The sequence below is a fragment of the Benincasa hispida genome, chromosome 1 (assembly GCF_027475165.1).
Source record: "Benincasa hispida cultivar pf3 chromosome 1, pf3_genome.v1.1, whole genome shotgun sequence".
NCBI classification, from domain to species: Eukaryota; Viridiplantae; Streptophyta; class Magnoliopsida; order Cucurbitales; family Cucurbitaceae; genus Benincasa; species Benincasa hispida.
In genome coordinates this window covers 5012483-5035987 of record NC_143478.1, presented here as the reverse complement: position 1 = coordinate 5035987, position 23505 = coordinate 5012483, and the positions used below count along the sequence as shown (strand labels likewise).

The 23505-nt window shown below is 37.7% G+C and overlaps 1 protein-coding gene across 7 annotated transcripts; it reads left to right on the top strand.

Moving 5' to 3' along the window:
- The first annotated feature begins 6301 nt into the window (after positions 1–6301).
- Positions 6302–9151, top strand: LOC120069987 (uncharacterized). Of its 7 annotated transcripts, none has more exons than XR_005479742.2 (7): positions 6302–6671; positions 6956–7252; positions 7434–7498; positions 7711–7793; positions 8345–8371; positions 8471–8520; positions 8794–8854. XR_005479742.2 is itself a non-coding variant. In XM_090307198.1 (6 exons), the coding sequence occupies exons 4-6, from the start codon at positions 8320–8322 to the stop codon at positions 8995–8997; spliced, it is 306 nt and encodes a 101-aa protein (XP_090163324.1). In that variant the 5' UTR covers positions 6302–6671; positions 6956–7200; positions 7434–7498; positions 7711–8319; the 3' UTR covers positions 8998–9151. The 7 variants fall into 7 exon arrangements, 5 of the variants coding, with proteins under 5 accessions (XP_090163324.1, XP_090163321.1, XP_090163328.1 ...); XR_016524572.1 differs by having other exon boundaries at positions 7711–7834; positions 8794–8828; XM_090307198.1 differs by having other exon boundaries at positions 6956–7200; positions 7711–8371; positions 8794–9151.
- The last annotated feature ends 14354 nt before the right edge of the window (positions 9152–23505 follow it).

Below are 23505 nucleotides of genomic sequence, written 5' to 3'. Positions count from 1 at the left end.
TTTGCTCAAGAAATAGTAGATCTAGATAGGAAAACATGAGGAAGAAGAAAAGGAAAGATCTTCTTTGTTACTTTTTTTTTCAAAAACTAACCCTTTTTAGAGGAAAAAATGATTGGAGAATAAAAACCGTTTTTAGAATTAATTGAAAAATTAAATAAAAAACCATTTTACAATTAATTGAAGAATTAATTTTTCTTTAATTGAAACTCGGTTTGTAGACATTAAACATATTCTATTTTGCAATAAAATTGTATTGAAATTTATTCAGTAAAACTGTTATTGAATATGTGAATTGCACTTTTTAAACCTAAATCCAATAAATAAAGAACCCCTGATATAGCATGAATACTCGAAGTTTATGTAGAGCCATAAAAATGGATCAAGTTTGGGTAGTAGCCAAAATTGTCTATAGTATAGTGATAAGGCTAGGTACCTTATCTTGGGGACACTATAGATGCAACCCACTTTGTAATTGTTACAATAGTTGTAAATTGTTACAAATGAAGTAATCATAAATTGTCATGTGGGGACATGTGAGTGGGGGCGTCCTATGCAATGAATTTGCATAAGACCGAACCGCGAAATAAGTCACTTTTACTGACTGACTATTTCAATTCGATGACCTAGGTAACTCGATCTTAATCCTGAGCTAACTATGAATTCTTGTTTATTTGGAATTATCTTTTAATCTACATAGGTGAGAATGGCTCAACATTGACGACTCAATGAACCTCCCATTTTAGAGGTAAGACCAGGTAGATAGCTGGGGACATAGTCCAAATTCACTCTTACCTGACTGTAGGGTCAGTAGACAGATTCTCCTTCCTCGACTTCGGTTCTGTCAACTTTAGGCTTTATGAATTAAGGAGGATCATGATCCTCCTTCCTCGACTTCGGTTCTGTCTCTTGGTTTTCAATAACCCAGAAACTTGCTTAATCAGGTCTTCCTTAAGTGTTAACTTCAAATCTTGAACAAGGGGCCCTTCCATCTCTAAGGCCTAAGAGGGACTTGATTTATTGGTTGGACCACAAATCAATTGTTCATTAGAAGATCAATGAGACATAAGGAGCAAGATGTAATTATAGGGTAAAACGGTAATTTTGACCCAGCTGTAATTACAAACAACCTGTGAAGGATTGACTTATTAATCATGGTTAAATCATGTGGACAAAAATATATCTATAGTGAGGAGAGTACAACTACTAGACTTTAGTGGAGTATCTCGGTAGTTAATGAATGTTGGTTAATAGGGGTAATGAGATTAGTCAATTAATCTCAATCGTTAGAGCTCATGATTTATAGGTCCATTAGATCCCCTACTAGCTCACATCGAACTAAACTTTAGGGCAGTGTAATGAGAGAATTTTTAAATATTCAAATTCGAATTAGGGAATGAAGTTTTAATTATATACAATATAATTAGACATTTGATTGTTGAATTAAACGAAATTGGAGAGTTGTGAATATTTAAATTCGATTTAAATATTATACACGTGAACATGAATAACATTCGAGATTGGTGTTACACTAAATTAATATTTGATATTAAATTAATTAAATTATTTAAAATTAATTGTTATAACTAATTTTATTTAAAATTGTTTTAAAGAAGTTGGTTTTATTTAAAACTAATGATTTAAATTAATTCTATTTAAAAATTGAAGTTCATTTAAATTTTATTTTGGAAATACAAAATTAAAATGAATTTTTAGTTAGTGGAGTTTTTCTATATCTTCCACTAAGTTAAACACCTCACAAATCCACCTCATTAATGGTTAATTAGGTATTACCTTAAGATGCAATTTTAATTGCATGATTTTCTTCTTTAAAAAGAAAGAAAATTTCTGAATTTGGGTTCTTCTTGGCTAGCTTATGAAGCCGGAAAATCCTCTCAAAGTTGATAACTCTAAAAACTCTCCCCAACTCTAAAATTTCCTTTAATTTCTTCACAAATTGGATCCCACAATCTATCCTAAGGCCAAAGAATAGTTGGAAAGACTTTAGCTATGGTCCATAAAGGGTTCGTGATCCGATTTAAGCAAAGGGCAATTTTTTAGTTTCTATAGAGGTTGTATCTAAAACCCTAATTTCTTGATATGAACATGCCTGCTTTAATCTCATAATTAATATAATTAGAGTGCTTAAGATTCTAATTGCTTCAGTATGCTAATTGTTAACTCCTACAAACTTACTGTTGATTGGTTATATCCGTGGACACAGAAATATATCTACAGTGCGAAGAGTGTAGCTGAAATTTTTTAGTGGAGTGGCCAACAGTTAATGAATGTAGATTAATTTAATTAAAGATTTTAATTAATTAATTAATCTTGTATCATTGGAACTTCTAATCCTTAGGTCCATAAGGTCTCCTTACTAGCTCTCTGATGATAAAACAAGGAATAATTATTTCTCGAATAATTTGAATTGTTCAACTAATTTAAGAGAAATAAAGATATTAATTATATTAATGTAATTAATATAAAGTATAATATATATTGATATATTATAATATATAGTTAATTATAACCATGATTTATAATTAAAGTTATATAATATGTGGGAAATAATTATTTAAATAATATTCAAATATTGTTTATATGAATAAGATTCCTATAAATACTATAGGTTAAATTTAATGTGAATAAAATTCATATTAAACAATAGATTAAAAGAGAGATTTTCATTTTAATATGGTTAAATGTATAATATATAGTTGATAAATTAAGATGGTTAATTAATCATAATGTTATATTATATGATAATATAATATCATTTGATAACTCTTTATTACAGTGGAGTTATTTATTTACATGGGTTGGGAGTTAGAAAAATCCTTCCCTCTTAACTATTTAATATATATTATGAATACAGGGTAGAGCAAAAGAGTTCAACGTAAAAGAAAAACTCAAACGAAAATCTCTTTAAAAAAAGTCATTCTCCCAATCTCTCTTCATTCTTACCATCCTTCTCCCAAAAAACTCTAAAGGAGGCCACATATTCTCTTCCTTGATAGAGAATAGCAAGGTAATTGTGTGGTGGTGTTCAATATTTTGGATATGGTGTTTTGGAAGTGTTCCTATGTTTGTGATTGTTCGGGGAGATCAAGTAGTGAAGAGAAATTTTGTAAAGAAAGATTTCTACAAGGCTAAGTACTTCCTCTTCTCTTCCCCCATGTTGAAAAGCATGCTTATAGGTTTTAGTGTTTTATCCTATGTAAATTTATATGTTTACTTCTATGTTATTTTGTGTTTTCAAAATTGATTAGCACTTGCATGACGTTTATACACTTCTATGAGGAATTCAATTCCTTCAATTGTCGTCTCGGGCTGGATAGTGGAGGTGGTGGTGGTGTCGATGGTGCGGGTGGTCTCCGGCTCGATGGTGTTGGGGTGTTCTTCGCCTCAGTGGAGGGATCTGGCTCTTGTTCTTCATGAGGATGGACGTGATCGACACAATCATCATGGTCATGTCCATCAGAACCATCATGCACAAATCCAACAAATGATGTTGTTCTACCCTACACAAGGATATAATAACACTACGAGAATTCCAAACAAAAAAGAAAACAAATTACATAGCAAAAGACTAAAATAATAAGACATATCCAACACAAAGTATGCAACAAATCGGTGACGGTTTGTAACTACACCTTGACATCCGACAAGTTGGATTGCATCTCGCGCAAAATACTCTCCATTCTAGACTCTCTTTCGTAAAGTATTTGACTGTAGTCTCTACCCTGAGCCCTTGCTCTCTTTGTTGGTGGCTCTACAGTGGTGGCCTCGGGCTCATATGTCTCGAACATCTCAAACCCACAAGAAAAATCATCCTTCCCATGAGACTGGAACATGAACTCATCATTGCCTTCAATATTCACCCCAGATTCGTCTCCAAAATTACGATTATACTACCCATCCACATCCAAATTTTCTCATGGCTCGATACATTTGTCAGCTCGGGTGTCCCTAAATTGTCTCTCCAAACCAAAGATCATAAGTGTGGGGACGATCACCGACTGCCATGATGTTGAACCTATTAAGTCAAACTAAATTGTTATTGTATATTAAAAAAAATTACATCACGTGTTCGATACCCATCGTGGGATTGTTGAAGACATCATGCTACAATGACTTCTTAGGCAATGAATAGGTGCATGCCCACCTTAAAATCTAGGGACTACATTTTTGATATGTTAGACTGCAACTCTAGTGGCTATCGTCAATATTGTTTTGTAAAACCCATAGCCTAATTTCCCCTAATAACAAGAATACAGAAGAATTTGATCCTAGCACTAGAAGAAATTCGGGCTTTAATGTCGATTGGAAAAAGTGAAATCAGATGTTTAATGTCGGTTTTTTTTTTTTAAAAAAAACGGATCTTTAATGTCTGTTTAAAACCGACATTAAAGGTGTAATATTTATAACTAAACTTGATGATGGGTGTTTGTGTCTTGGTCTCTAGCACTTTCAGCACGTCACACGGTTGTAAGCGGTTCAGTACAATTTTGACAGTTATGTTCGTAATTCTCACACTGACCAAACCAAATAAATATACACTTTCTTGTCATCCTACAAAGCAGAAGAACATTTGTCATTAAGTTGTACAAGAAATTGAAGTGTACTCTCACTCTCTATCAAAATCTCGCCATCTCAATCTTGCTCTCGCTCAAAATCTCGCTCTCACTCTCTCTCAAAATCTTGCTCTCTCTCACTCTTATTTGTCCAGTGGACTAATTATCTGAATCTTGAGAACATTAAAGGCTTATCAGCTCTCACAATGCTTCTTGCCTTGATTGGAAATGGTCTTGTGCTTCCACGAGCGTTATTCATTTGAGACTTCATGTGGTAAAGCTATTACCTGCCTGATCAAAACTTTCATGTCTCTTTTCTGATCATTATTTTTTTTCAATCAACTTGAATGTCACAATAGGTAGGATGTTAAAATTATGATGTGTTTAGGATGGCTTTGAGAAGCACGGGAAAATCTCCTTGAGAAGCTTCCAAACTACATCCATATTTTGTTACAATGACTTAATACTCTCTCAATCCTCATACTTCTAACAAAATGGATAATTCATACTCTCTCAATCTCGCTTTCTCTGAACATTTCGCTCTCACAATCTCGCTCTCTCTCACAATCTCACTCTCTCTTACAATCTCGCTCTCTCTCATAATCTCGCTCTCTCTCAACATCTCACTCTCTCAATCTTTGAACTTTGAACCTTGAATCATATAATGTTCTAAGCTCAATTATGCATTTTCTGATAAAATTCTGATATTGAACTTTGAACTTTGAACTTACATGTTATGATAAAATTCTGATACTGATAAGAGTAGTAGCAGAACACATCCAAAACCAATTATACAATGAATGTTTTTACAAAACACATACTTGAAACAAAATGGATAACAAACAAAGATTATATAATGAACGTTCTTTCAATTGGATGTGTTGTATAATTGATTTTAGATGTGCTCTGTTCTGATACTGATAAAATATAATTATACAATGAAAAGAGCAGTAGCCAGGTGTTCTGATAAAATTCTGATACTGAACTTTGAACTTTCATAAAACATATATGTTCAATTATACAATGAATTTTTTTACGTACATAAAAAAAAAATGAATGTTTTTACATACATAAAAAATAAATGAATATTTTTACATTTGTCCTCTTCGCTTCTTTGAGCAAATTGGGTTGTTGAACACCATATCAACGTCAACAAATCGCTCAAAAACTGTTCTCTTGAACATGGCCAACTGCGTTGGCGTGAGCTTCTCTTTGACAATCATGTTTGCATTGGCAATGTGGGCCAAGTTGGTTACTTGACCGGGAAATCTGTCACCTTCAGCTATTCTAAAACGTGTAGCCATCTTAAATCACTCCTGCATTTATTAAAAAATTCAATCAGTAAACTCTTTCAGAAAAAAAATGTAAAAAAACATTCTATTTAAATTTCGCTAGAATGGATCTCGCTGGCATCACTCTCGCTAGAATGGCTCTTGTTGGCATCGCTCTCGCTAGAATTGCTCTCGTTGGTGTCGCTCTCTCTCACAATCTTGCTCCCTCCAGTGTCACTCTCTCTCACAATATCGCTGTCTCCGGTGTCGCTCTCCCTTATCTCCCTACCAAATTAAGTAATTTGATAGGGCGATGACGTCAATAGAGGGTCAATTGACATTATTTTTTTTAAAAAAAGGGTCATTTGACATTTTGGACCCAATTTTTGGGTCATCCGTACAAATTTTCCAATAATATATCCCAAAATTCCTAAATCCCTAAATCCCTAAATCCGCCGCCTGCACTCCCGTCTCTTGAATCTCATAATCGAAGAGACCACCGCATATCCCAAAATCATCTCCCCTCTCGTCATCGGCGAGAGACAACAAGAGGAACATTTGTTGGTGATTACATTGACCAAGGCACGTACATGCCGGTTCTGTTGGCGATCACATATGACCAAGGCACTTTCTATTGGCGATTAGGAACAATGAAGAACTCGGAAAGTTGCTCGCTGGCATAACTATTGCTAGCGGCGACGTTCTTCCAAATATCAACCCGCTTCTGTTGCCAAAGAAGACGGATAAGGCTACAAAAAAGCCGAGATCTACATCGAAGGGTGCGAAGTCTCCGTCGAAGGCGGCTTGTAGGTTGAAAACAAGGAGCAGGGTAATGGAAGATCTCCTTTATGTTCATCTGTAAAACTTGTGGTGTTATTCTTGTTCAAGACAACATTGTATTCTATTCTTATAAACCAAAATATCAAGTTGTTATGACATTCAATAATTTGGTTTAAAATCTAGATTAACCAGACTAATTCCGAGACCATTCAAACGACTCTTTGGCCTTTGTGATTTTTTTTAGTTTTCTTGCTGCTTGTCTCTTAAGTTTGATTTCTAAGGCCAAAGAGTAGAAACCTTCTAAGAGTTCTTATACCTATATTTCTTGTGCAGGACTTCTTACAGGTAGCTTTTTCTGCTGAGAACACTGGGAGAATATTGAAAATCGAGCTAGTAAGGGATCGACAAGTGACCGAGCTGATGGTTTTACTCTTTCTAAGAAGCCAGAAATAGAAGGTGACAAAATAAGATTTGCAGAAAGTGAGACGGTTGATGGTAAAGTGGAGAATGACGTTGAAGATGTATACATCCTAAAAAGGCCTTTAAATGCGATGTCTGGCTTGTCTGAAGAAACTGAGGTAGGTTCATCAACAAATGAAAACGGGAAGGATATTGATTATTCTGCTATAGGTATTACTCTATATTAAAAGATCTTTTCTTTTCTCTGACCCTTTATTTAAAGTTAAACACACGTTTTTTTTTTGTTAAAATTATGAAAAGGTAATTTTGTATTTGGTCATCTGCCAAGTGATGTTTCTAGTCATCTGCCAATCAAGAGTGTTATTTGAAATCTGGATATTATATGGTGCAGCTGATGGTTGAGACATCTTTGGATAAAGAAACAATGAAATCAGTTATCTTAACTTGCACCAACAGGTTAGAGTAGTTAGTTTCTTGAGTTTTGTTTTAAAATCAGATGGTAAAATAGCCCAAAATCTTTTGTTTTAAAATCTTAAGAAATTTCAATGCCAGTTTGAAAATTCAACTTGTTATTTGAGCTTGCTAGAGGTAGAGGTATGCCAATATTTCTGCAGACATGCATAATATTTTTTTTTTTGGTTTAAATTTGTGTAGTAAAAACTTTGCAGGGGTGCTTGAAAGAGTTGGAGTAAACATTGGAACAGTTTTATACAAAGGAAAGACGCATACAGATTTGTTTGTCCATATGAGAGTAAAACATTTTTTTACGCTTCTCTTGGTGCTGTAATAAAAGTAAATTGCATGACCCTAAATTTTCCACCAATTCATCCTTACTAATGGACTTGATTGATGCACTTGATCGGTTTTGTACTGTTGAAAGTAAAGTTTAATCATCTAATATGAGAGTGGTTTATTTGATCTTATTTTCTTTATGACAGTGATATTGGTTTATTTTATCTTATTTTCTTTGACAGTGATATTGATTAACTTTAATATCATGTATTGATACAAATCAGTAGGCTTCTTTTTACAATTTGTTCATACTTTTCTGTTCCAAATTAATACTCTAATGCATTGACGCAGGGACATTATCATGATATATTCATGCTTTAGAAAAGTGCTCACTTTAATATTCATGCTTTGTATTTCTATGGCTCTTGTAATTGTTTCCTTGCTTTAGAAAAGTGTTCACTTTGGAATTTGGTTGTACAGTTTTTTGGTTAATGGAATACCGTAAGTGTGACAGCTTGTGATTATGTTGTAAAGTCGATAACTTGATGTTTGTTTTGGTTCCTTTTGCAGCCTCTGTTGCTCCCATTCCAGCTACAGGTAAATGCTTTTCTTCAGAGAGTGACAAGACTGATGTTTTTATGGAGTGAAAGATAATGACAGTTTTTTCTTTTCTTTTTTTGGGATATGTTTTGATAGTATCCCACTTGGTCCAGCTCTTTCTCCTGAAGCTTCACCAACTCCACAAGGTACTGTGGTATAAAAAATTAAAATATCAATAATATGTTTTAATCTCCATCATTGTTTACTTTTTTTATTTGATTCGGTGCGTAGTTCATGCTGCATCATCCATCTTTATAAAAAAAAATTAAAATATTTTAAAAAAAAAATTGGTGGACGCATTCAGAACTCCACCTTGTAAGTTCCTTCAAACAACCTTAATGTTTGCATATATTTTCATTGTTTTATTTGGTCTGATTTAAAACGGAAGAATTGATGATTTTATTGTGAAAATGTGTCAGTCGAAAGATGACGATCATGGAGGGAGGAGGAGGAAGAAGGGGCTGAAGGAGAAGGTAAAGGAAAAGATGCTAGGACATCATCACGAGCCCCAGGCAGTGTCAACCACAACGCCTGGCGGTTATTCGTCGGCTCAGTACGGTGGGCAGCATGAGAAGAAGAGAATAAAGGAGAAGATCAAGGAGAAGCTGCCGGGACATCACTGAGGACTTGCACTCCTCATGTTTGTGTATACTAATAAAGTAGAGTTACTACTGTGAATTTTAGAAAGGAATGGACTAAATAATTTGGTGGTTATGGTTGTGTGTGTTCGTGTTATGTAATTTCTGGGTTGTGAGGTATAAAGTATTTTTATTATTACTGGATTCATCTTTGTGTGTGTACATTTATTTTGTTTATTTGGTTACTTTTTCTTTAGGGGGAAAAAGAAGAACCTGGTGATGTGTTAGTTTTATTTACTGCACCCTTGACATCTCATTTTCTTTTGTTTTTAATGACATTATGCTTTTAATGTCGGTTGCAATCAACAGGCTTTAATCACTAAATACTTTTAATGTCGGTTGCAACCGACATTAAAGACCTTCAATGTCAGTTGCAACCGACATTAAAGGTTGTGTTATTGAAGCCCTTTAATGTCGGTTTAAAACTGACATTAAAGGCAACCGACATTAAAGCCCAAATTTCTTCTAGTGTAGGGTACAAGGAGGACCTTAAAAGGATAAAAAGGAAGAGAAAACCTTGGGGACTTAAATCCTAAATAGTGAAAAAGGATTGAAGAATTGAAAGAAAAATATGGAAATTTATTTTGGGGAAAATCTGGACAATTCGTGTAAAAGTGGCACGGAGGCAAAACAACACTTGCAGTGGGAGAGAGCGAGATTTCGAGCGAGAAAGTGGGAGAGAGCAAGATTTTGAGTGAGAAAGTGGGAGAGAGCAAGATTGTAGGAAAGAGCGAGATTTTGAGCGAAAAAATGAGAGAGAGCGAGATTGAAGAGAGCGAGACCAGCGAGAAAGTGGGAGAGAGCAAGAGCAGCCTATGCATCGAGCAAGCGCGTAGCAACGTCTCGTCCGATGATGCATTCGAGCGCCTCGGCCATGCAAGCATCGAAAGGGCCTCGCCTATGTGTCGAGCGGCCGGGCAAGCATCTATGCGTTGAATTTAGGCTGCGTTGTTGTGGATTATGTGTTGAGCATCCCTAAGTTGAACGCATACAAAGGGTGAGGTCACATAGAAAACATCATCAAACCATGTGTCTTCTTAGGAGAAAACCTTAAGCCCTAAGAAATTGAGGTGGTTGCATCTAAGGACATGCAATTTGAAGACTCATGCATGGGAGGAATCCTTAAGCCCTAAGAAATTGAGGTGATTACATTTTAGGACATGCAATTTTGAGGCTCATGCATTGGCTTCATAGAAGGAAGACACTTAGAAGAAAAATGTGTTGGTAGCATGAGAAAGGAACACTTGGACATGCAGCCTAGTAGGTGGTGTCAACCTTTGGGGAAAGTTTAGACGCCTATAAATAGGATTAAAGGCTTCATTCTTCAGACCACAACTCAAATTTCATTTGGAAAAGAGTGGGAAAGTTGAGAGAAAAATCCATGCATTGGTCTTAGAACTTCAAAGAAGACGCATTGGACAGAAAGCAACATCAATTTGGGACGAGGAGTTCTCCCAACTGACTCATGTGCTTGGAGTGATTTCAAAGCCACCTAAAAGCTCTGGAAGTCTAATTTTTAGGGAAGGGCTTCTAGGGAAAAAGCTCAAAGGTATTGGGCTGAAAACTAAGAAAAAGATAGAAGGGTTAGGCTGTCGGTTAAGCTTGAACTAGTCTTGGAGATTTTGTGATTCCGGCCAAACCACGAGAAGTTCTGAACTCAAATTTTAGGGTAATCTTCCTGAAAAAGTTTAGAGTATTTTTGTAGAAGGAAGTATCTCAAAATAAGGTTTATAATTATGAGTAATCTGAGCTGTATTTTGAATCTGAATTCTACGGGTGAAAAGAGAGCCAAGGTGGAAAAGAAACTACTAGAGTGAAAAGTTCCTAAGCGATCGAGGTGAGTGACTAAAAAGTTTGACCAAAACATTTGCTTAAAATTTTTGATTTACAATGTTTTATAGAAATCATGTTTCAAAGAAGATTATTCTCATGCCAGCTAGTTTTACAAAGTGATTTCCGAGCAAACTATGATTTATGTTTTGAACGCATGCATGTGTGGGAAGTTTGTTGGAAAACTATTTATATGTGTTAAATATGCCCAGCATGCATTAGTATTCTTTAAAGCTATGTTTTTATATGTGTTACTTTACATGATTTAAAGAGAAAAGTCATTTATGACTAGTTTTATTTAAAACGCGATAGCGAAGGATGTTTGAGAAGGTATCTGCCCAACTAGATACTGAAGGACATTTAAGAAGGTATCTATTGGTACTGAAGGACATTTGAGAAGGTACCAAACCAACCGAATACTGAAGGACATTTGAGAAGGTATCCTAGTAGCTCGATACTGAAGGCATTTGAGAAGGTATCAAAGCAGAGAAATACCTAAGGTAGGACGGTACTTAGTATGGCCACGTGCACGTAGGTAGTTAGAGTTAGAGATTGAGCAAAAGGGTTCCCTCTGGATTAGTAGTTGCTGTTGGGATTAGTTTTACCCACAGTGGGGTTACTTTCAATTGAGAAATAGTTTTACTGTTTTATGATTAAAACAACTTTATATGCTTTCTACTTGGAAAATGTTTACACTACAGTACAAGTACTGTAGAAGCTAATATTTCAATTGAACTTTTTATTGAGGTTTTGCATGAGAATCAATTGTTTTTCTTAAATCACTCATTGGGCGCAAGCTTAACCCATTTTCAAATGTTTTCCTTTCCCCCAGGTAGCGGTCAAATCCTCAGAAGATAACTCTACAACTGCTCTGCCACCAAAAGGATAAAGATATTTGTAACCCGTCTGTCTATGTGATTACTGTAAATATTGTACACATGTTATGTTACTGTCGTTCATGTAGGGACTAAGGTTTTTGGGCTTGGGACTTATGAATCTAATGTTGTAATCACTCTAAAGCTTGTTATATTTCTGAATTAATAAATCTTTGGGCTTAAAGAAATTCCGCTGTGTATAAGTTATAATTTGGTATCAGAGTTTTTCCGCAAGAGTTATTAAGCAGTAAGTGTCAGCCAAAGGGTTGATAACTGCTGCAATCGCATCCCTCTCCCAGGCTCGGAGGGTGGTTTGGGGCGGGGTGTGACATGTGTAGTAAGCTCAAAACTATAATAATTATCGGAGTTTGACATAGTGTCTTAAAAGTAGATTAAAATACAATACTGTTGGATTTAGTATCTTAAATCTCGTGAGAGCTTGACATAGTGAGAGGGATATAACTCAACCTACACGGTATGTTGGTTTAATAGAAACTTAAGCCGTCATACTAGATGATAACATTGAAGAGCCACTGACCCACAAGCAGGCAATGGTTGGTGTGGACAAAGATGAATGGGTTAAAGCCATGAATCTAGAAATGAAATCTATGTACTTCAATTTTGTCTGGGATATGGTAGATCAACTTATTGGGGTAAAACCTATAAGTTACAAGTGGATCTACAAGAGAAAGAGAGTTATAGATGGTAAGGTACAAATCTTTAAGACTAGACTAGCGGCAAAGGGTTATACCTAGGTTAAGGGAATGGACTATGAAAAAACTTTCTCACCTATTTCCATATTTAAGTGTAACAACCCAAAATTTTAGGGAAATTTTATTTTCTTTTCTTGAATTATATTGTGAAGTTGAGACAAAATTGACTTAATGTGTTTAAATAATTCAATTTAAATTTATTGTGACAAGGAATAAGTGGTTTATTTTAATTTAATTAAAGGATCTGGAAAGGTTGGATTTTATTTGAATTTTATTTGGATTTAATTCTATTGGTGGATTTTTATTTGGAATTGAATAATTAGATTAAGATAATTTTTTTTATAGGAATAAATGGATTATGTAAGTCCAGAGTGTCCCAATGGCCATTAATGGTTTTGTCGTCATCGCTAGGTATGCCCTTTTTTAAAATAAATCAAGAGTAATATGCACAAGATTATGTTAGGTTATGATCATAATTGACATGTTTTTCTTGATGAAGAATTTTTTAAAAATTAGATGTGTTGAATTGTTAAGCAATGGTACAAGTTAGAGAAAGAGGTAGTCGTGGCATGAATGCTAGAGAAGGCAGAAATCTGGAAGGACGAAACCCAGCAGTTCAAGATCCACCTATTTGAAACCTTACTACGTTAGGAATGCAGGACCGGTAAGTTTATGTCACACCCCGCCCCCAGACCACCCTCTGAGCCTGGGAGAGGGGCGCGACTGCAACAGTTATCAACCCTTTGGTTGACACTTACTGCCTAATCACTCTTGTAGAAATAACTCTGATACCAATGAAACAAATTCAACATCCAACTAATTAAGTCAAGGAGGAAAACTATAGTGGATTAAGTAGGCCCATCTTATTACAACAATGTAACGTTTATACAACTCCAAGACTTAACAACAAGTTTACAATAATAACTGTAAAACTCTCCAGAAGTGTAACTATTGCATGTGGCAGACCTTGACCTTAGCAGCACCCTGGAACTCCTCACCTTTCGCTACCTGGGAAGAAAAACATGAAATAACGGAATGAGCTTTTACAAAGCTCAGTGAGTGGTAAGCAACTTCTAGAGTCTATTTCAACTCATAAATAACAAGCATATCACAGATACGAGGTTACATTCAAACATCCGCTTTGAACGAGTCTGGTCTCAACTCTATCTATGCGCACGGTAGATTGCTAAACCGATAACTAACTAGAATAAGTATGTTGTCTACTTACACACACGATAGATAGATAACTGTCACTAGCTACAATGCTTACTCTTTACGTTCCTTCTGTCTCCTATGTACACATAGCTCCCCGCTCATGGGCTCAGAAGCTAGGCCCGTCGGCCCTCTAACCATCCCATACGAGGATCCTCCCATAGGCTCAGGAACTAGACTTCTCGTGTCCCTTGACTATCCCGTGAGGATTCGCTTACGGGCTCAGGCACTAGGTCTATTGACCCCCTGACCATCCCGATTACATAATCTCATTATCAAGCTAGATACTCATTCACAACATAAGCTATATAATTACTCTAAAAGATATGTTTTAAGACTTAAATTAAAGTACCAAAATTACCAAAATTACCACTCACCTTAGTCATTTAGGAACTTTTCTCTCTTGAAGTTCCTTGGTCTTCTCGGGCTCCTCTTTTGAACCCTAAATTCCATATTCAAAATAAAGCTCAAATTACTCATAGTTCTGGGCTTTATCTCGAGTTACTTCCTTCTACAAATATGCTCTAAAATGTCTCAGAAAGCATACCTCAAAATATTAGCTCATAATCCTAATGGTTTGGCCGGAAATATAAAAAAAATCAAGACTGGCCCAGCTTACCTGATAGCTCGACCCCTCTGTCTGGTTCTCCTCTTCCAGCCTGATTACTTGGAGATTTTTATCCGGAAGCCTCACCATGAAAACTATACTCTTTTGCTTTCATATGGCTTTGTAATCACATCAAACTCATGAGTATTTTGGGAGAAATCCTCGTTCCAAGCTGATGCTGCTTTCCAGACTTTACTGTCCAATGCATCCTTTGTGAAGTTCTAAGACTAACGCATGGATTTTGCTCCAACGCAAGGTTTGCTCAACTTTTCCACTCTTCTAAAATGTATTTTGAGTTGTGTTCTGAAGAGTGAAGCCTTTAATCCTATTTATAGGCATCCAGACCTTCCCAAAAATTGACACCACCTACTAGGCTCCATGTCCAAGTGTTCCTTTCTCATGCTACCAACACATTTTCTTCTAAGTGTCTTCCTCCTATGAAGCCAACGCATGAGCCTCAAAATTGCATATCCTAAAATGCAACCACCTCAATCTCTTAGGACTTAAGGCTTCCTCCCATGCATGAGTCTTCAAATTGCATGTCCTTAGATGCAACCACCTCAATTTCTTAGGGCTTAAGGCTTTCTCCTAAGAAGACACATGGTTTGATGAAGTTTCCTATGTGACCTCACCCTTTGTATGCATTTGACTTAGGGATGCTCAACGCATAATCCATAACAACGCAGCCTAAATTCAACGCATAGATGCTTGCCCGACCGCTTGACGCATAGGCGAGGCCCTTTGACGCTCGCGTGGGCGAGGCGCTCGAATGCATCACCGGTCGAGGCATTGCTGCGTGCTTGCTTGATGCATAGGCTGCTCTCGCTCTCTCTAATCTCACTCTCTCCTACAATCTCGCTCTCCCCCACTTTCTCGCTCAAAATCTTTCTCTCTCCTACAATCTCGCTCTCTCCCACTTTCTCACTCAAAATCTCGTTCTCTCCCACTTTCTCGCTCTCTCCAATCTCGTTTTCTCCCAATGCGAGTGTTGTTTGCCTCCGTGCCACTTTTACACGAATTTTCCAGATTTTCCCCAAAATCAATTTCCGTATTTTCTTTCAATTCTTCAATCATTTCTTTACTATTAGGATTTAAGTCCCCAAGGTTTTCTCTTTTTTTTTATCCTTTTAGGGTCCTCCCTACTCGTACCCTAGGATCAAATTCCTTCTGTATTCCTTGTTATTAGGGGAAATTTGGCTATGGTTTTACAGTTTAGGACCCTCTTTCCCTAGTAGATCCCTTACCGCCTAGTGGTTCTTCTGGGTCGAGGTGGTAGAGAACATAAAGGATCCCCCGGCTTTCCCAACCGAGTATAATGTTATGGCTGCGATAATAGGAGAGGCTATTAAAACAACCTTATTGGGACAAATAAGGGATATTGTGGCAGAGAAGGTAGCTCAACAAACTTAGATACAACAAATACCACCCCTGCAGACCCAGTTGACACAGGTGCAGGCTCAGAATCAGAATTTACAAAACTTAGCATTTGTTAGATTTCAGAAAGTATAACCCCCATACTTTCAATGGGCCACTAAAGAACCCAACTAAGGTAGAACTATGGTTATCTACTGTGGAGACAATTATTTTTATATATGAAGTGCCTTGAAGATAAAAATACATCAGTGCATCGTCTTCTTACTCACTGAGAATGCCCAACATTGGTGGCGCTCGGCAAAAAGAATGATAGAAACTAATGGTGGACAGGTGAATTGGGACTAGTTCAAGGAACGATTCTGTGAGAAGTATTTTTTTACTAAGGTGAGGTACAAGAAATAGAGAAGCTTACAATCCTAAAACAAGGGTTCATGACCGTAGAGGAGTATACGGAGGAATTTGATAGATTATCTTGCTTCGTCCCTGACTTGGTGTCCATAGAGGCAAAGAGGGCTAAGAGATTTGTTAAGGGACTTTGAGATGGAGTGTGAGGTATTATGTAGACTCTAGAGCCGACTACCTATGCAGTGGCTTTCCACGTAGTGACAAATTTAATAATCTTTGAAAACCAAAAAAAGAAACAAAAGGTAGCAGTACGGATGCAGAAAATCAATTTTGATGCCCAACTTAGCATTGCATAGTTCCACATTATAAGAGGAAACATGATTGGAAATGCAATAGATGCGTGGACAGTGGAAGTTAAATAAAAAAGATCAAATTGATTGTTGATGTGAAAAGTTCATGGTAGAGCCAATGAACTTCTGATGCAAGGAAGATGGTTAAAAAAGGTATGGAATTTAATGCAAGGTGTCAACATAATGATTAGAAAGAGACAAAGAACATTCTTCTTGACGCCTACAAATAGCTCATGAGATCAAAGGAGGAAAAAAAAGAAGGGGAACATAACCAAGAGATTGGCAAAGCTCTGCTCATCTTTCCATTACCCATCTGCCATAACCACCTTCTCGAGGTTTTCCTTGAAGAATTTTGAGTGAAAGTTCAAGGTTTCTTTCTGTAAAGGAGGAAGAAGGACTTCACCACCATCATAACCATTGTGTAGCAATGAAGTAGTCACCATAGGAAGACACATGAAATTGCAGCCCACAATTTGACTTTCTATCCTTATTTTCTTGTTTCACTTTTCTATTCATCAATGTTTGTATTATTCTATAAATTTCTAAAAAATAACTTTTATTATCAATATGGATGCCTTCACATTTTCTCATCCATCCATGTCTCTTCCATCAAGCATGAGCAACTAAATTCATAATGGGTTGGGAAAGATAAAGCTAACATATACTAAGTAATGCATAAGTAAGAATTATCTTGCTCAATGTGTGCTTCATGAAATATTTAAATCAAATCGAGAGATTGCTCTAGATATAAGTAATCACTGCTTGAAAAAGTAAAGTGTCACACCACATCCCATACTACTTTCTGAGCCTAGCAAAGAACATGACTGCAGCAGTTATGAACCCTTTTGTTGACACTTACTGCCTAATAACTCTTACGGAAATAACTCTGATACCAATGAACAAATTCAACAACCAACTGATTAAGTAGGCCCATTTTATATTACAACAGTGTAATGTTTATACAACTCGAAGACTTAACTACAAAGTTTACAATAACAACTATAAAACCCTCAGGAAGTGTAACTGTGGCATGTGGTAAGCAACACCCTCTAACCTCTCACCTTGTGCTACTTGGGAAGGAAAACATGAAATAACAGAATGAGCTTTACAAAGCTCAGTGAGTGGTAAGCAACTTATAGAGTCTATTTCATCTCATAAATAACAAGCATATCATAAATACGAGGTTACATTCAAACCTCAGATTTGAACGAGTCTAGTCTCAACTTCTATCTACACGCACGGTAGATTGCTAAACTGATAACTAACTAGAATGAGTATGTTGTCTACCTACACACACGGTAGATAGATAACTGTTACTAAAATACAACGCTTACTCTTTACGTTTCCTTTGTCTTCTATGTGCACATAGCTCCTTGTTCATGGGCTCAGAAGCTAGGCCCATCAGCCCTCTAACCATCCCATACGAGGATCCTCCCATAGGCTCAGGAACTAGACCTCTCGGTCCCCTGACCATCACGTAAGGTTTTGCTTACGGGCTCAGAAACTAGGTCTATTGACCCCCTGACCATCCCGATCACATAATCTCATTCTCATGCTAGATACTCATTCATAACATAAGCATATATAATTAACTCTAAAAGATATGCTTCAAGACTTAAAGAAAAGTACCACTCACCTTGGTCGTTTAGGAACCTTTCTCTCTAGAAGTTCCTTGTTTTCCTCTCGGGCGCCTCTTGAACCCTAAATTCCAGATTCAACTAAAAGCTCAGATTACCCATAGTTCTAAGCTTTAGCTTAAGTTACTTCCTTCTACAAATATGCCCTAAAATGTCTCAGGAAACATTAAATATGCTCATAACTCTTAGTGGTTTGGCCGGAAACATCAAAACATCAAGACTGGCCAGGCTTACCCGACAGCTTGACTTTTCCTCACTTTCCAGCCCGATTCCTTAGAGCTTCTTCTTCGGCATCTTTATCCTGAAAACTAGACTCTTTCAGCTTTCAGATGGTATTGAAATCACATCAAACGCATGAGTATTCTGGGAGAACTCCTCGTCCCAAGTTGATGCTACTTCTTCTCCTTTCTGTCCGACAACATTTCCTTTATTAGAACCACTTGACCAACGCATGGTCTTGCTACCAACGCATAGTCTCCTCCCAATACACTCTTCTTTATGTCCTTTAGAGAGATTTTGAGTTCTCATCTGATGTTCTTGGCCCTATTTATAGGCCTCCAAGATTGCTCTAAGGCCAACACCTCTTATTTGGCCGCATGTTCAAGTGTCTCTTCCTTACACTATTACCGCAATCTTGCATCAGTGCAACCCAAGGTGTCTTGCTCCCCTTTTACCAACGCATAGCCTTTAACTTTTCATGTCTTCTTATGCATCCACTTCATTTGCTTAAGGCTTAAGATTTCTTCCCAACAAGCCACATGTCCAGATGACGTCCTTGAATGCTTCCATCCTTCATATGCGTTCATCCAACCACATATGCGTTAACCACAAATGCGCCCATCCAATTGCCGCAACCTACTTATGTCCGGACACCATCCATCGACGTATGCGTCTATTCAATCTTTCCTTGTGCATCTAATTGACGCAACTTGGTCACTTATGCTAGATGCTCGCAAGCTCCTCTTTAGCCGCATATCCTTTTCCTTCGCATGGCTTACTTTTGCTCTATGTGCTCAACTAGGATATTGACCAACAATCCTTCAACGCATACTACTAGTTTGTCCTATGCACTCACATGCCCTTGGATGTCCAATGCATAGCACATGTCCAATGCATAGCACATTTCTAACGCATAGCACATCACCAACGCATAGTGTAGCACTGCTACATTCATCGCGTCCATCGCATCCATCACTGCTTACCATCACATAGCACTGTCGCGTCCATCGCGTCCATCGCATCTATCGCTGCATACCATCGTATAGCACTGCCACATCCATCGCGTTTGTATAGGACACCCCCGCTCCACGCCTCCACATGAATTGTCAGGATCAACCATCTGTAGTAGTTTACAACACTTGCAAACCTCTACAAATCAGGCCGTATCCGTAGTGTCACCAGGATCAGGTATCCCACCTTAATCCTTATACTACAGACCGATTTAGGTTATCACTTAAGGCATGATCCACTTGTATATCACATATACATGCTTAAGTTCACATAAGATAACCAAGGAGATTTGTTTATTGGATATGAATAAATGCCAGAATTGAATAACATTTATTTTATTCATTAAACGATGTGTATCTTTACAAAACAACGAGACACCAGGAAAATTAGGACATCAATCTCAACAAGCAGATAGATTGCTCTCTTAAGGGCTGATCCTGGGGCTTGAATGATGTGGCACTACGCACCTTCTATGAACCCCAAATCCTAATTTTCTACTTAAGTGTGTTCTTTATTGAAATTTGTATGATAAGTAGGTTGATGAGAAAGCTAAAAGGAATGGAAATTTGAAAAGAAAAATATGGAAATTGAGTTTGGGGAAATTTGGAAAAATTGGCTAAGTATGGAAAATCTATGTGAAATGCGTTGGAGGTGAAGACATATGGCTAAAGAAGGCAGAAAAAGTGTTGCGTGCAAGGCATTGGAAGGAAATTGGCTAGTGGCACAATAAGGTGGGCAATCGTGTAGAAGTTGCACGAAGACAAACAATGTTCGTTGTAGCAAACAGCAAGATCAGCAAGATCATTAAGAGTGAAACTAACGAGATCATTGAGAGCGAAACTAGCGAGATCATTGAGAGCGACACCAACAAGATCCTTGAAAGCGACACCAGTGAGATTGTTGAGAGCGAGAGCAGCATCAGCAAACGCCTAGGCCATGCATCGAGCAGGCACGCCTGTACGCTAGGCGTGTTGTCGAAGGCATGCGCCGTGCGCGCGCGCCTGACAAGCAGCCCTGCCCCGTGCAAGCGCCCATGGGCGCATGCGTCGTGGGTTGCACACACCTGACGAGTAGCCATGCCCTTTGCGAGCGCCTATGCACATGCGTCGAGCATTGCCATGCGCTGCCGAGCGAGCCAAGCGCACAGCCTATGCGTGCGTCCAAGCAGCCATGCGTCGAGGTAGCCCATGCGCCTGTGCATTCGGCCAAGCTTCAAGCACCACGCGCAGCCCATGCGGCCAAGCACGCCCATGAGTCGAGCGGCCAAGCATCCCTATGCGTTGATGGACCAACTTGTGCACTATGCCTATGCGTTGGTAATGGATAATTTCTTGAAATGGCTAAGTTAAATTGTTATTCTATACGTTGGACAAAAGTTGGACGCATTAGGGTGAGGTCACAAAGGAAACGTCAGCCAAACCATGTGTCATCTTGGGAGAAATTCTTAAGGGCTAAGAAATGGAGGTGGACGCCTGTGGAAGGGACACCTTGGGCTAAGATGATGCAAGATTGTGTTGATGAGGGAAGGAGTAGACATTTGGCCATGCAGCCAAGTTGGTGGTGTCATTACCGGAGGAATTCTGGACGCCTATAAATAGAGCCTTGAGGATTCACTTTCAAATCAAAAATTCAGAAATTACGTGAAAAGAGAGGGAGAGTAGAGCAAACCATGCGTTGGAGCCAAATCCATGCGTTAGTCATAAGTGGACGCATTGGATAGTGAGGGTTGAAGAGAATGCATCAACTTGAGACGAGAAGATCTCCCAATCTACATGTGCGTTTGGAGTGATTTCAAAGCCAGATGAAAGCTCGAACAGTCTAGTTTTCAGAATGGGCTTTCGGAGGAAAAACTCAAAGGAACCGGTCTGGATATTGAAAAGAAGGTAGAAGGGTCAGACTGTCAGATCAGTCTGGGCCAGTCTTGAAGATTCTGTGATTTGAGCGTAACCACGAGGATTTCTGAGCTCAAATTTTAGGGTAAGCTTCCTGAGACATTTTAGAATAAGTTTGTAGAGGGAAGTATTTCAAAATAAGATTCAGAACTATGAGTAATCTAAGCTGTAATTTGAATCTGGATTCTAGGGGTGAAAAGGAGCCCGAGGTGCTACTAGAGTGAAAAGCTCCTAAGGAAATCAAGGTGAGTGGCTAAAATGTTTTGACTAAAACATTTTGCTTAAAATGTTTGATTACAACGTGTTATAGAAAGCATGTTTTAAAGAATATTCTCATGCCTACTAGTTTTGCAAATGATTTCCATGCAAGATATGAATTGTGTTTTGAACACATGCATATGTGAGAAATTGTTGAAAAACTATCTATATATGTTGATTTTATCCAGCATGTGTTAACATCTTTAAAGCCATGTTTTATATGTGTTATACTTTACATGCTTTAAAAAGAAAGTTGTTTATGACTAGTTTCACTAAAATGCGATACCGAAAGACATTTGAGAAGGTATCCGCCCAACTAGATACTGAAGGACATTTGAGAAGGTATCTATTGGTACTGAAGGACGTTTGAGAAGGTACCAAGCCAATAGGATACTGAAGGACGTTTGAGAAGGTATCCTAATAGCTCGATACTAAAGGACATTTAGAATGTATCTGAGCGGAAGTACCTAATGTATGAGGGTACTTAGTGTGGCCACAGGTAAATAGAGTCAGAGATTGAGCAAAATGGTTCTCTCTGGACTAGTAGTTGGTGTTGAGATTGTTTTATCCACAGTAGGGTACGTTGAATTGAGAAATGATTTTACTGTTTTATGAATAAACAGCTTTATATGTTTTATGTTTGGAAAATGTTTATGCTGCAGTACAAGTACTGTAAAGGTTTATGTTTCAGTTAAACTCTTTACTGAAATTTTGCATGAGAATTTACTATATTTTCTCGATCACCCACTGGGTGTAAGCTCACCCCATTTTCAAATGTTTTGTTTTTTCCCCCACAGATAGCGGTCAAATCCTCTGAAGATAGCTCAGTGTCTACTCTGCCACTAAAGGACCAAAAGACTTGTAACCATTTGCTAGGTGGTTATTGTTAATATTGTACACATGTTACAGTTGTTCATATAGGGTTTTGGACTTGTAAATCTAGTGTTGTAATGACTCTAAACATATTATGTTCGAAGTTAATAAATTATGGGCCTAAAGACGTCCCGTTGCATATAATTTATATTTGGTATCGGAGTTATTCCGCAAGAGTTATTAGGCAGGAAGTGTCAGCCCAAGGGTTGATAACTACTGCAGTCACGCCTTTCTCTAGGCTAAGAGGGTGGTCTGGGGCGGGGTGTGAAAGAGTGGTATCAGAGCATAAGTTTTTGGGACAATTTAAGAATTAGTTTAGACCAGCTTAGTATCAGAGCATAAGTTTCTTGGAAGGTTAAAGAGTTAGCTGATACCAGATTGGTATCAGAGCAAAGGTTTACGTAAAACCTAGAAAAAGGTTAAGTATAAAGTCTAAGTTGATACTAGCTTGGTATTAAAGGGTAGGTTATACGTAAACTTAGGAAAGATTTAAGCTAGGTTAGTACTAGAACATAAGACTTTGGGTGAAAAAGAGAGTTCATGCATTAGATTAAAGTCCCATAGATAAGTCCCTAACATGAGTACTTAATAACTAGGCAAAGATGCTGAGGAGACTGAGGAGAGGAATGTTGACCCTACCAGCGGAGGTTCTGAAGTTAGACGGGACCCAGATCCAAAGGGGAAAAGAGTTAGAGACTCAGTAGAGTAGGAGGCAACTTCTGAAACCGAGTCTAGTACACCAAGGGTAAATGTAGAACCTTAGATGGAGGATCGAGTGTTCAATAGAATTACTCAAAGATTGGCGGCAAGTGTAGGATCGATTCAGAACGATACAAAAAAGAAATTCGACGTCGAGAGGCTGAAAGCTTTAGGTGCCACGACGTTCGATGGAGCCACGGATCCAGTGAATGCTGAGATCTAGTTGGACTTGATCGAAAAATGTTTTAAAGTTATGAGATGCCTTGAGGACCGTAAGGTCGAGTTACTAGCATTCCTGCTGCAAAAAGGGGTTGAGAAATGGTGGAAAGTAATAGAGGCTAAAAGAGGTAGCTCAGAAACTATGACTTGGTCTGAGTTCAGACAAGTGTTCAAGGATAAATACTACCCTATCTCTTTTAAGGAAGCAAAAAGAGAAGAATTCCTTAGGCTAACTCAGGGAATGATGACGGTTGCTGAGTATGAACAAAAATTTACTGAGTTATCTCAGTATGCCCTTCCGATTATCGCGGAAGAAAAGGAGAGATGTAGGAGATTTGAGAATGGTCTAAAAAGAAAAATACGTACACCTGTTACCTCT

Bases quoted from the DNA above. Each gene is read 5' to 3' on its own strand.
- LOC120069987 (XM_090307193.1), top strand. From the start codon at position 7,174: ATGTCTGGCTTGTCTGAAGAAACTGAGGTAGGTTCATCAACAAATGAA. The intron at 7,253-8,344 runs GTATTACTCTAT...TTCCTTTTGCAG, and splicing joins TATTGATTATTCTGCTATAG to CCTCTGTTGCTCCCATTCCA. The intron at 8,521-8,793 runs GTACTGTGGTAT...AAAATGTGTCAG, and splicing joins AGCTTCACCAACTCCACAAG to TCGAAAGATGACGATCATGG.